The sequence below is a fragment of the Cyphomyrmex costatus genome, unplaced genomic scaffold, assembly GCF_001594065.2.
Source record: "Cyphomyrmex costatus isolate MS0001 unplaced genomic scaffold, Ccosl1.0 scaffold43, whole genome shotgun sequence".
NCBI lineage: Eukaryota > Metazoa > Arthropoda > Insecta > Hymenoptera > Formicidae > Cyphomyrmex > Cyphomyrmex costatus.
The window spans coordinates 728,485-743,058 of NW_017278534.1; the positions used below are offsets into that span (position 1 = coordinate 728,485).

Genomic DNA, 14,574 nt, shown 5'->3' on the forward strand with positions numbered 1-14,574 from the left:
AAAAATTAATTTTTAGATACAATAGTTCTGATGATAATTTCTGCTTCTTTTTGACGATACGAAGAGTTCTCTATGATTTTTAATGACATATGCGCTTAATAATCATTTTTTAATAATTTTTTTTAAATATGGTGCTAACTTTTTAACGAAATTCAAGGTCGCATAGTTCTGATCAGCTTAACAGAAGTATTTTGTGAATACCTAGAGTTCTTGATACATAAAAAACATTTTTGAAGAATAATAAATTTTTTGAAAAATAGTAGAAATCTTTGAAAATTTTTTTGAGAGTACCGAGTAGTTCTGAGTAGCTTTTCTTATAGTACTCGACGAGTTCTATCGAAAACTGTAAGGTGAAAAAGCGATTGGACCAACGGTTTGCAAGATACAGCGACATTTGTCAGAAGATCAACAATTTTTAGAGTATATTTCGGAAACCATTGGTCCAATCGCTTTGAGCCCTGATACTTTTCGACAGAACTTACCGAGAACTGTCCAGAACTCCGAACAGAACTACTCGGTACTCCCAAAAAATTTTCCGACGTGGGACTTAGAAAAAAATTTTTGGTCAAAAATTTTTTGGGAGTACCGAGTAGTTCTGTTCGGAGTTCTGGACAGTTCTCGACGAGTTCTGTCGAAAAGTATCAGAGCTCAAAGCGATTGGACCAATGGTTTCCGAGATATACTCTAAAAATTGTTGATGTTCTGACAAATGTCGCTGTATCTTGCAAACCGTTGGTCCAATCGCTTTTTCTCCTTACAGTTTTCGATAGAACTCGTCGAGAACTATAAGAAACGCTACTCAGAACTACTAGGTACTCTCAAAAAATTTTCCGACGTGGGACTTTAGAAAAAAATTTGAAGTCAAAATTTTTTAGGAGTACCGAGTAGTTCTGATCGGAGTTTTGAACAGTTCTCGGCGAGTTCTGTCGAAAAGTATCAGGACTCAAAGCGATTGGACCAACGGTTTCCGAGATATACTCTAAAAATTGTTGATCTTCTGACAAATGTTGTTGTATCTTGCAAATCGTTAGTCCAATCGCTATTTCACCTAACGGTTTTCGATAAAATTCGTCGAGAACTATAAGAAACGCAACTCAGAACTACTCGGTACTCTCAAAAAAATTTTCAAATATTTCCACTATTTTTTTTAAACTTTATTATATTTCAAAAATGTTTTTTATGTATCAAGAACTCTAAGTATTCACAAAATAGTCCTGTTAAGCTGATCAGAACTATGCGACTTTGAATTTCGTTAAAAAGTTAGCACTCCATTTTTAAAAAATTATTAAAAAATGATTATTAAGCGCATATGTCATTAAAAATCATAGAGAACTCTTCGTATCGTCTAAAAGAAGCAGAGATTATCATCAGAACTATTGTATCTAAAAATTAATTTTTCAAAAATTTTTAATTTTTTTTTATTATACGAAAAATTTTTTTTACATGTCAGGAACTCTAGGCAATCGCAAATTGAAGATATTAAGCCGCTCAGAACTATTCCACCTCGAAATTCGATAAAAAGTTAGCACCCCATTTTTAAAAATGTAAAATATGTTTATTGAGCGGAACTCTTGTTATTAACTATAGGGAACTCTTCGTCTCGTCAAAAGGAAGTGGGAACTCTAATCAGAACTCCTGAGTACTATAGTTGGGGTGCTAACTTAACATACTCTTGGTATCAAGTTGTTCGTAATCATTGGTGGCAATAAAAATTGACAATCCAGTAGAAAAAATCGTAAATTGCTTTCCTCAATATCAGAGACAATTTAAGAAACTTACTATGATAACTCTGGTAGGTTAAAGTTTCTTAATTTTTTATGGCAATTTTGAAAAATATCAAGTATTCATCTTATCTTAATTTTATCTGTCAAGTAAAAAAAAAGGAATTATTTTTATTATTTCTTTATTTCAATCATAAAGTTACCAGCGAGACGTTTTTCCTACTTTTTGTCATTTTTTTTTAAGAGGTCACTTTTAGTCATTTTTTAAATGTAGTCACTTTTTCCTTTTTCTGTCATTTATAAACTAAAAATATCTTATAAATAGTCTAAGATGTGAGCTTCTCGACTAAAAATTATATATATAAGTGTCCAAAGAGTTCTGGAACGGCTAAATAATTTCTGAAGTACATAACTGAACTTTATTTAAAAAAATCATTTTTAGATTGGGATAAGGAAATAATAAAGAAAATTATTTTTTGTATTTAAAGACGAAATCAAAATCATTACTTAATACTTTTTAAAATTGCAATATAGGATCGAAAACTAGAAGCTTCAACATAAATTTTGATACCCTACAAGTTACATTTAAATAATTAGATACAGTTTCGATACCACGAATGGTCGAATTGATGTGAAACTATCTATGTACATGTATAAACAGGGTATCTAGTAATTCTGCTGATAACACTCATGGGCACGTAGAACGAACTAAATTGAGTCGAAAAATCCTTTACTATTTTATAATTTTTACAATAGTTAACGAGATATTAATTTCTAAAGATCGCTGAATATAAACGCGGATCCGTCCGGTTGTACTACGGTCGTGATCGTTAGGCACGCGAGAAATCGTTTTCTTTCGCTGTCGTACATAAATATTGCTATTTGTGATATACAGCTGCCCACTCGCCTAGCAACCATGACCGATAGAAGTGCATTTAGCGATATAACCAAACGGATATGCGCTTAATGTAAATTAATAACTCGTTAAATTAATATCGCATGTTAACTATGTAAAATAGTAGATTCCGATTCAGTTTAGTCTGCTCTACCTGCTCACGAGTGTGTCGGTTTTAAATTTCAGTAGACATCCTGTGTATACCTACATACACATATACATTGTATACATATATCTATGTAATATATATATATATACATATATACATATTATACACACATATGTTTATATATTAATAAAATAATAATATTAAGAAAATTAAAAATTAATTAAAATATGTAACTAAATGAATAATTTTTTAGATGTATATTGATGCTTCGATATGCTTGGATGTTAGGTGATTCTAACATGATAAATGTTAATTTATTTGGTTTATTGACAAATATTATTTACATGATAATTTACTATTATTATGCACCAAATACGGTACTTCCTCTGATATTATGATATTGAAACATATATATTTGATTTGTAATTTATCCATACTTTATTTATTATGTAATGTTTTTTCTTTTTAGAAAGAGGTGCTTAAATTAATATATAAAGTAACAATCTTTGTTGCAATTTTTCTTGTCTATGCACAAATGGAACATCCAGCAAATGTTGAATTTAGATTTGGTATTGTGGTTACAGTACTTCTTCTTCTTTTAATTGCAGCTCCTCTTGCGCATCTTGTGAGCAAATATTTTTTCTATATATATCTATATCTTAAATTTTTTTAAATATATATTTTTTAATTATAATATGATAATATATAATTAAAATATTTAATTTTTTTTTAGAAAAATGTTATAAAAACGAAAAACACAGAAATTCTTCCATTTCCACTTATCTTTATGGGTACATTAGTTTCATTTCAGTGGTTATTGTACGGTCTTATCATTGATAATGTTTTTATTGTTGTAAGTATTTTTTGCAATATAATTTTAAAAGATAACTTTTTTAATAATATATATTACTTATTGACAATATTATAGATATATAATATAATATAATATACATTAATAGTTTCAGAATGCAATTGGTTTCATGCTTAATATAACTCAACTATCTCTGTTCGTGATATTTCCATCCAAAAAAGCACAAGTTAACTTATTAAATGAGCACAGAAAGGAAAATTAATATTTTAAACTTTTTAAAGAAAAATTTTTTTATATTTAACATTATTCTCTACATTCACAAATTAATAGCGTTTAACTGAATATATTTGAAGTTTATAAAGGTATTAAAATACCGTAAAAACGATAATGTTAAGTTTTATCTTACAATATATAGGGTGTTTCATTTTAATCACTCTAGACTAGAGTCCTATATATAAAAAGAAGCGACATCGAACCACTAGATCGGATCTCTACTATCAGTAGATACTATCACTCCCTAAACCACCATATTTGGACTTTCTAACGCGATGCCGGGATTCGAACCGAGGCCTCGTAGTAGTTTTGTGTTAGCAAACCACCATCTTGCCGCGGAATTACACAGCTCGACGGGAGATGTTAGTTTATTTCCTTACACTTCTTTGTTTCGATCACTCTGGGATGCACACAGATTTTATCTCTCTCTACCAATACTCAGATTTTCTGAACGCACCCCTGTGTAATCAGTGCGGTCACAATATAGCTGTTTTACTTAGGATGGGATACTAAATCAGAACACATCAAGACTGCCAATCGAGAAACTCGGACATTAATGTCGCTTTTTTTTATATACAATAGGATTCTACGCTAGACGAATAACTTAAGAAGGAGATGTGGAACTAAAAAATTTCAGACAAAAGTTATGTGACTTCGAGGAAGACACAAGATGATACTATGGGTTTGACCTTTAGTGACGTTGTCAAGATTAGAGCAAAGTAACTTTGAATTTTGTAAATAGAACCTCCCATTTTTCATTGCATATTCTCGTAGCTTATCTCGAAAATACACTATAATATTTTTTTCTTTAAATACGTTTTGAGTTGTAATGCTTGAAAGTTAGAATACCACCGACATTAGCATAAAGATGCAATTTCACATAGCGTCAAAACGCTAGCGGCTCTCCCCACTCTGACTCTCTATGAGCCGTCATTTTGCCTTAAAATTCGGACTGTTTGGAAAGGCCCAACACCCAACTACAGCGAAAAGTAAATGTGTTATTCATATCGTTTCGGTAGTTTCAACCATTCCAAAGAATGAGTTTCAATGACGAGGTTTGTATATAATGTTTTATTACAATAATAATTATTTAATTGATTATGTATCGGTCTAATGTCTGAAAGAATTTTCGAGATAACACGTCCACACTTTATACGTAACCTTTATTTAATGTTTTAACTGATGTATCGTCCTCGAAATTGTTTTGCAATTTATTTCGCAATATTGCTAACAAAATACTGTTCGAACAGTTTAAACGCTCTTTGATACGTATTCTTAATCTTCAACTTCATACTTCATTAAAGGAAAAATAAGTTTTTAAATACAGAATATTTTTTTTGTTGTCGAAGGGGAAATCTTCCAAAGACCCGGGTAACCAAACTCAGGGAGTGTCGGATTCACCGCCAGCCGGGACCAGTGGCCTAAGCCACGGTCACCCTAACCGACGGCACCTACCGCGACTAAAATCCCTACGCCATCATCCCAGCCTCGTGGAGAGGGGCCCGGAAATTCGCGCAGCTGCCGTACTTCAGGCTCCATTTTGTATCCCCCTCGAAGTCACATAACTTTTGTCTAAAACTTTTTTAAATCCCACGTCTTCTTGAGTTACTCGCCTGGGGCGAAGTTTAAATAAAATACCTGATATATTTAATTTGTTGTCTTCTAATCAATTTAGACATGTTGCATGTATACAAAATGTCTGAAATATTTATATCCATATTGTATAGCATTATAATGTAAAAAGATTATAAAATGGAAGGAGATAATGCCCCAGCGATCTAAGTTGGATTACAGGTGATTCTAAATAATTGCGTGTGAACTCATATACTACGTATGTAATTTTTCGATTACGCACCGAAATTTTTTCAGATTTGAAACGCAACACTAATAAATTGATATTACCGCAGTAATATCACGAGTTAAATCATGGTTGCCACAAGTCAGGGAAATCAGGGAAATGTCAGGAATTTAAAAATGCGCCAGGGAAGTCAGGAAAAGTCAGGGATTTAGCACACTTGTCAGGGAAAATAAAAAGCTGTAAATTATATTGCCTTGTGTTTCTATGATTTGTTTTGACTATCTTTTTTTTAGAATTCGTTTTCTGAAAAAAATGTGCATACATTGCAGGATCAACAGAATTTTTAACATTTTCCATATTACGATAAAAATACAAGAAACATTGCAAAATATGTATATTATTGAAAGTTGGGAAAATCTCAAAGTTTTGTCAGTAAATCAGGAAAACGTCAGGAAATTTTACGATTAAAAATTTGTGGCAATCCTGTAAATTGACAATTGAAGAATTATATACATGTTATATAAATTCACATGCAATTATTTAGAAGCACCCGTAATCCAGCTTAGATCGCTATGGCATTGTCTCATTCAGTTTAATATTTAGCGGTCCAATAAGAATTAATAATGTAAAATAGATTATAAAATAGTGTATTTATATTGTATTTGTATATAAAATAGTTCAAATTCACGACAAAATACAACAATATATAAAGACATGAAGATGCAACAATAATACCTATATATATTGGAATGTATTGTATACAAATAAAAAGTTTACAAATATACACTTTCTTTAATAATTTCTATAACGAATAAAAATATTTAAAAAACGATATATTTATTGTTTATTTAAAGAGAAAACGTACAGAGTTAAATAAAATGTTGTAGATTAATATCTCTCAACAAAAAAATATATTTTCATATAAGTATAAATTAATAATTTTTATCCCAACAATCACCAGACAAAAATGAATTATTTATATTATACCAGGAGTATTAAATAACGTTATAAATATATATATGACTTAACCGATATAATGTAACACATAATAATAATAATAATGACTTCTTTTATCTCCTTATGTGGAGCATAGGACGTCTATAGGCCTCTCTTCCTCTTTTGTCCAAAGCCTATATTTATTTCTTGAATCAGATTTGTTTTTCGGAGTGGGTGATTTAATCCACAGAATCCTACCTCAGTCAGATATTAGACAAATATCTATAACTGATAGTGTATAGATACTGATGTATAGGACCTACAGTTTAACGCCGAATCCGAACGGCACTGATGATTATAGATCTTTTGATTACCAGGTGGAGCCATTTTTTGGCTCATTAAACGCGAAAAATTGCGTTTGGGCGCACGTGGGATTGAACTCGGGTTTACAGATCGCGAGTCAATCGCACCGAGTGGTGAGCCACTCGATGCCACAATGTAACACATAGTGTTACATAATAATAAGTTACGTTGTTATTAGTTATCTTTATCTTTTTAAAATATTGATTAGTAATCTTTACAATTTTTTGTAACTCTTTAACGATAACGCTATAGAGTCACGCTGGAAAGTCACTTTTGAAATGTAACTCATCATTATTTTATACTCGGTATGTAATGAATAAAAATAATGTATTCGAAATGCGTTAATTTGAATTGAAATAAAGTTACAAACGGTATAAAGATAAAGCGAGATCACAGAGTAATACAATAGAAAGGAGTAAAATCTCCATAGCCTTTTTATTCCGAAAACACACAATTTCTATTTTCCAATTTTTTTTTTTCGCCAGTTGAGTCGCTGTTATAGTTGAAGACTTGTCCGTCTTAATTCCGTTGCGCGAATATTTAAACTATAGAAATCGAAGGTAATTTTTTAATTTGGTCACATCCTCTTGAAAAATCAATGAAATTATATACCTATTTGAACGCGTTTTTATCCAAAACGAACAAATCTTACAAAAGTTTAAATAAAAATCATCAGTCTAAAAGCAAGTAGGTAAATCTTTTTAGTTGTAGCCTCACTTACATGTTGTTATATGTTCTTTTACGCCAGCATGACAGATTTCCTAATCTGAATAGTTGTCCACGAGGCATACTATATTTATTTTTGTTTTTCACTGATTGTGAGTTTTTCAACGTGCGTTATTTTTTGATAATGTTGCAATGGTCGCAATTGTGAATGTCATACGGATATATATAAGATACCAAGTGACACTATCGTGTCACACTTACATCTCCACAACTTTATTTAATAAATTTGAATGAAAAAAATATATAATATGTTGTGTGTGTAAACATCGTTTAGGTAAGTTTAAAGAATATTTTGCAATTTTTGTGATTAAAAAGAAGCTGTTTAAAATATTTTCGAATTTTTTATAAATTTTGATGTTTTGAAGATACCACTTTTATATTTTTATGAATATATATATATCTCCAGGTCCATTTTAACATATATTTTTTCCAAATCGATCGAAGGGGTGAAACAAAAATTAGCAAATAGATCGTATATGACGATGATGTTAATAATAATTCTATGAATCATTATTCATCGTGACGTGAATAAAATGCCTTTTCATGCTAATGCCGGTATTCGTTTTCAGCGTCAAAATAGTTATATAATCAAAATTGACACCAGACCACACCAGACAATGAAAAGTGTACGTAATGTATACAGGGTGTCCCAGAGAATAACTGCCAAATATTTCGTGTGCTGGTAGAGCGAACTAAACTGATTATAAATAATAACACATTCCTTTGTCATTTTGTATTTTTTGCGCTAACAAGATATTCATTATTAAATATTGCCAAATATTGGTCTTCAATAACTTTTTATTCAAGTACATTATTATACATATAAATGCTGTATAAATAAGTTTGCATACTTTCAGTATTGTAATTTTATATGAGCGAGTGCAATAACATGTTGCACTTGCGCATCATGCGATTGGATCAATCGATGAATTAAAAAACTCGCCCATTGTCGAAAACTTTTATAAGCACCGGATGTCTTTAATGATATCTCGTCAGTGTTAAATTGTTTGATTTTAAAGTAACATAAATATAGGTGTTCAAATATAGGCGGCAATTACTGAAAAATATCGACCAATCAAAAGGACAGTTTCGTGGCGCGACTCGAGTGACATCTGCAGTGACGTGAATCTAGCTACTTCCGCAGCTGCGTGTCACGCTCATCGAACCAAACGCGGTTACGTCGTGCGCATTCGACATGAGTCGACATCCGGCCACGTTAAAATCGTTTGTTTGGGCCGTTTGCTTGAAATTATCGGCGGTCGGGCTGCCCGGTGTAGCCGGAAAAAAGTGAAAGTGGTTGTGCGTTTATGCCCGAATTTTCTCGAGGCTCAAGGGGATTTTAAATGCGCACAGGTCAGTGACGAGACAGCCGCGTGAGCGTCGACGAATAAACGAAAAATAATAAGGATGGATTGCTGGTCGGTCTGGCTATTGCTCACTTCGCTGGTTGGTGCACTCATACTCACGGATGGCGTCGAGCTAACCTTTGAACTAGCTGACAATGCCAAAGAGTGTTTTTATCAAGAGATCGGAAAGAACGTTTCATCTACGTTGGAGTTTCAGGTGCATAACGCTATATAAGCTATCAATTTCCAATAACGCTACACCTATCACGTGTCATGATGACACGTTGCTAATAGTGCATTTGAGACTGGTATTATGACTCGCGGTGCAGTATGGCACATTTATTCGTCTGCTTAGCTTCAAAGTTGAATGATCAAATAAGAAATAATATGAATATAGAGCAAATAATAAATTATGCAATTAAAATTTAATTAATAGGTCTGTTTTAGTTGCATTGTGTGTTTTTGTATCTTATATTGCAAACGAAAAAAGAGATATAAAATAAATGTATTTTATGCAAGTATTTTATACTCGTTTCTAGAGAAATTTTATAGAAAGTAATATTTTTATTGATACCACAATTTTTCTTTATTAATTTTGAAGTAATTTCATCGATTTGTACTTTAAGTACAAGTAGACCACTTTGTGCTTTTTAAAACAATTCATTTATGATGCACATGCTTTATTTTTCAGGTAGTTACAGGTGGCCAGTATGATGTAGATGTAACTTTAGAAGCACCAAATAAAGAAATTATCTATAGCCAAGTAAAAACACAATTTGATTCACACTCATTCATACCAACTATGTCAGGAATATACAAGGCTTGCTTTAGCAATGAGTTTTCTACATATTCGCACAAGCTGGTATATATGGATTTCCAAGTTGGTGACGAACTGCCACTTCCTGGTCTTGGAGAACACGTCACTGTCATGACTCAGGTAAATTGTAAAATTTTTACATAAATGATCAATGAGATAGTGAAACAGATTAAATAAGGCATTTAATAAAGACTCTCAAAATACAAAAATATTAGAAGAAAAAGGCAAGTAAGAATACAGTGCAGTATTTGGGATATAAATTTAAATATATAATTAGTAAAAATTAAACATAAAGATATATATTTAGCCTGCTTCTCAACATTTTAATGTTTTGGTCACATTTGAGATCATTCTCAGTGATATACAAATAGATTACCCAGATTATAATAAATAAATAAATAACTTAATAGATTTTTGATATATAAATAAAAATTAGGGATACCTGATATGAGTTCTTTTAATAGATGGAGTCTTCTGCTCAAGAAGTACACAAAAATCTAATCAGCATTTTGGACTATCAGACTCATCATCGCCTACGCGAAGCTCAGGGCCGCAAACGTGCAGAGGAACTCAACGAGCGAGTCCTCTGGTGGTCCGTTATGGAGACTGCTTGTATCCTGTTAATCGCTGTAGGACAGGTTTTCATCCTGAAAAACTTCTTTACGGATCGAAGCCCTTCCCAAAGTTATTAGTGTGATAACCAAATAATGGAAAAAGGAAAACTTATTTGTGATCAAAGTATATGATCACTGATTATATCGCCCTTGTGACGATGTCTTGTAATCACTGGTCAAAGTGCCATCGTAATACCCGCCGGTAATAATCTTCCTGTGGCAGACCTTTTAACCATGAGTCTTCTCTGACAATCGTGGAAGGATCACTTAATCCTTAAGAGAAGATTCGGTAATTAGAATTTATAGAGTTTGTAATCTAGTACGCAAGGTGATTCAAATACATACTACAAATACGTGTATTGTTCACGAATATTAATTTATGTCGAGGCTGAAAACTTTTTAACATCGGTGCTGATACGACACGGAGCGATTAAAAGAATAAGTGTAAGTGATACAAAACATCTTACACTTTTCTTTATCAATGGATACTCTCCAATTATATTTATGTTAGCGCAGGGACAGTATAACGGACATTGGAAGGACACTATGATTTTTCTTACTGTGAATGTGTAACATAATAAAGTTAAAAATACTTATGTGTATTCTATGTCTACTCGTATCGCCAAATGATATAATTAATTTCTGTTTCTTGTTATTTATCGGGCCTTCCTTTATTTATCTTAGGTATTAATTGAGAAGTCAATTAAATAAACGCAGTTGATTATTTACTTGTTTATTTCAATTTAATGCTATTCCAAACGTTATTAATTAGTTTTTCATAATAATATAATTTTTCATGATAACATAAAGTCTGCTGTATGCCATTATGCAGACTACAATTGTGAGTGCAATTATGAGTTATGTGGCAAGTGTTATGTATGGTTTTTCGCAGTGTGTGTTATTTAATAAACGCATACGTAAGTAAAAGACAAAATGAATACGGTCATTAATATTCTGCCTGCACAATCATGTTTTTAAATTACTCCAGAAGTTCAGATGTCACATACATTAATGTATGTGACATACATTAATCCAGTTTGTTATAATGTCCAAGAATCGTTCCTGCATTCCGGCGAATTTTTAATCCACACAAGAGAATTTGCAAAACGTTAAAACTTGTATGAGATAATACTGTTGTATATTATGATTCTAAACTATTAATATGTAAATATCATTTTAAAGAACTGTTTAAAGATAATAATAAACATTATAAAATTGTAATTATTACTACACAGTGAATAATCAAATTTATCACATTTCAAAAAATACATTTTTTGAATTTGTGTAGAAATCAAATTTGAGAGAGAGAGAGAGAGAGGGGGGGAGGGGGAGAGAGGGAGAGAGAGAGAACGAGAACGAGTGTTTGAAGGTTTGAGCACATATGATAATTTTTAATGGACAATTTTTCACTAAAATACATTAAAAGGTAAACTTAGTTTATGTAATTATGAGTCATAAAATAAAAAATAACAATAAAATTAATATTTTATTAATACCACTACTTTTTACTGCAATTATTGCAGCAATTTGTTTGTGGACATTATACTTCCTATACATTTTAAGTTATTTATTTTGATTGTTCCTATGTGTGTGTGTTATGCATCAATCAAACGCATTGTGGGCCAGGCGACCCAAATCTTTGACCAAAAACAGAATTTAAAGAAAAGAAATTGTTTATCGTTTTATAGATAGTTCAGAGTATTTAAAATTTTATTTTTATTGTATATGTATATTGCAGCGATTAATATCATTGTGCGGTATTTTAAATTTAGAAAACCACATGAAATCAGTAAAAGGAAGCATAATGGATTAATTAATGTTTTTCGAATAATTGCTTAAATTACAGTTTTTTGTTGATAGTTTTACATTAATAAATGTTGAAAGATCATGAAATGAGATAAACAGTATAAAAAAGTTTAATATAAAGGTATGTCTGGTATAATTTATGATATTCATCCGTAATTGATATTTTTCATGTGTGCCCGTTGTCGATCATAAATATTGACTACGTAGTTCAATGGCCACATTTTGTGGCGCTTTAAAATATAATATATCAGAGAGAAACCTGATAATATTAACTGCGTTCAGAGCGGCCATCTGCTCCGAGATTTAGCTGTTACCAGAGAGAAACCTGAGAGCGGCCATGCCCGGGATTTAGCTGTTACTTTATTTTGAAGCGCCTTTATGTCTACAAAACGTGGACATTGAATTATGTAGCCAATGTCCACGATCGTGTCGGCAATGTCCACAATTTTTTGGTTCGATTCTTCCCTATGTCCATGATTTTTTGGTTTGAATCTTCCCTATGTCCATGATTATCAATCCGTTAGCCAAACAAAGCAGACAACCAATCGATGTGTCTGAGACCAAGTCAGAATCAGTTCTTTTTGGTTGAACTTTTGCACCAGTTCATCATTTTACCTTTTCTCTTCTTCTAGAGAAAAAAGGAAAAAATACGAACTGGTGCACACAAAACACGAATTTTATAATAATTGCAAAGCGGCATTCTCTGTTGAACACTGCAACCACTAGGCCGATATTTTATCGGTCGACAAGGCTTTTCAATGGCTGCAGAACAGAGTGATTCTCAGATCATCTATTCTTGAAAAGAAACGTATATATGTATGTGAGAAATCAGAAAAATACTAATACAAAATTTATTAATGAGTTATCAAAAATAAAATTTTGAATTTTGTCTATCTTCTAATAGAGAAATGAAAATTGCTGACTTTTAAGAAACTTGAAATCAAATATTCAAACAAATTAATTTCACGAATTTTGTCTTATAATACGTGTCTGTATAAAAATGGAATTAGGAAGTTGTTTTCTTTATGTTAACTTAGCTCGTTCTTACTAAATATATAGTTATTAGTAATTAGTACAAACGAGTAGAGAGGCCCTCTACACCACCCCCGCCGATTTTATCGGCGGTCCTCTTTTCTTTATAAACTAGTTACTAGAACAATACAGGCGCGCGCTACGCACGCGCTATCAGCATTTGACATTATTAATAAAAATATATACTTAAGTAGTCAAAATGAGTAATCACTTATATTAAAAATAAATGATCATGTGAGTAGCTTGTAACGTAAAATCATATATTAAAAAATAATTTTCTTTTATCTTTTCTATATCAAGAAAATGACAGTTTGAAAACACTATCATTTCCACATCACCTTGCGGTAGATAGTATGATGCGTTTTTTTTTATAGTGGTTTCCCCATTAGGCCTAATCCACTTCTCATATATTACCCTTTTATATTATTTTTTCAGAGGATGTTATTATAAAGATTTTAGGATGTTTTTTGAATACGTTTTTCAATAAACATAAGATGTGTTGAACATTTTTGAGATATTATACTATTATATCTTTTTTTCATTATACCTTTCACAGAGTGAAAGTAAGGATAAGGAATAATAAATAATAAACAATATATGCACAAAAATAAAATAATCGAATAAATTAATAAATAATTATTTTTTAAAATAAATAAATATATATTTTTATTAAAAAGTTAAAACATTTAAAATTATTTATTTAATAACAAACAAAAATAATAAAAATTAAGAATTTACTCTTATTCATAAATAAATTATAAATTAAAATTAATACAATGTTGCTTATGTAATATTATTCAAAGTATTTATGTAATACAAGTTTAAAAATACTTTTAACTTATAAGAACATTTTTCTTTAATTATTTTACTAATTTAAAAACTATTATAACCTTGACATTGTAATATTAGGATTTTTTAATATCATAAAAATTTACAATAAAAAAAGGTAAATACTGTACTTTTTAAAAGTAAATACTATAAGTAATATGTAAAGGCTCAAAATGATTTAAAATTAAGTAATAATAAATAATGCCTATATGAATCGACACAGTGTGACACAATTTATTGGAATTGTATAAATCATAATTAAATAATATGTAAAGGCTCAAAACGATATAAAACTTTAATATTATTAAGTACCTTTATGTTATTATTTTTTATTTAAAAAATAAAAGGAATTATTTATATATTTTCTATATACACATAATTTTTAATTTGTTTATTATCACGTTGACTACCTAGATAAACTTTTAATGCTTCCCATAATGTACTCTTGAAAAAGCAACATAAATCATTTAGCAAAAACGAGCTAAAGAGGCCCTCCACC

The 14,574-nt window shown here is 30.8% G+C and overlaps 2 protein-coding genes across 2 annotated transcripts in view; both read left to right on the forward strand.

Moving 5' to 3' along the window:
• The window catches only part of LOC108777349 (sugar transporter SWEET1), a 9,529-nt gene extending 5,731 nt beyond the window's left edge, over window positions 1–3,798 (forward strand). Inside the window, exons 3-6 of the mRNA XM_018544208.1 lie at window positions 2,979–3,102; window positions 3,195–3,350; window positions 3,459–3,578; window positions 3,685–3,798. Of these exons, the coding sequence (XP_018399710.1) occupies window positions 2,979–3,102; window positions 3,195–3,350; window positions 3,459–3,578; window positions 3,685–3,798 (514 nt within the window). The remainder of the gene's footprint in view (window positions 1–2,978; window positions 3,103–3,194; window positions 3,351–3,458; window positions 3,579–3,684) is intronic.
• Window positions 3,799–8,837: 5,039 nt separating this feature from the next.
• Window positions 8,838–11,143, forward strand: LOC108777368 (transmembrane emp24 domain-containing protein 7). The gene is made up of 3 exons (XM_018544235.1): window positions 8,838–9,195; window positions 9,670–9,915; window positions 10,260–11,143. Exons 1-3 carry the CDS (start codon window positions 9,040–9,042, stop codon window positions 10,485–10,487), a joined length of 630 nt encoding a protein of 209 aa, XP_018399737.1. The 5' UTR covers window positions 8,838–9,039; the 3' UTR covers window positions 10,488–11,143.
• The last annotated feature ends 3,431 nt before the right edge of the window (window positions 11,144–14,574 follow it).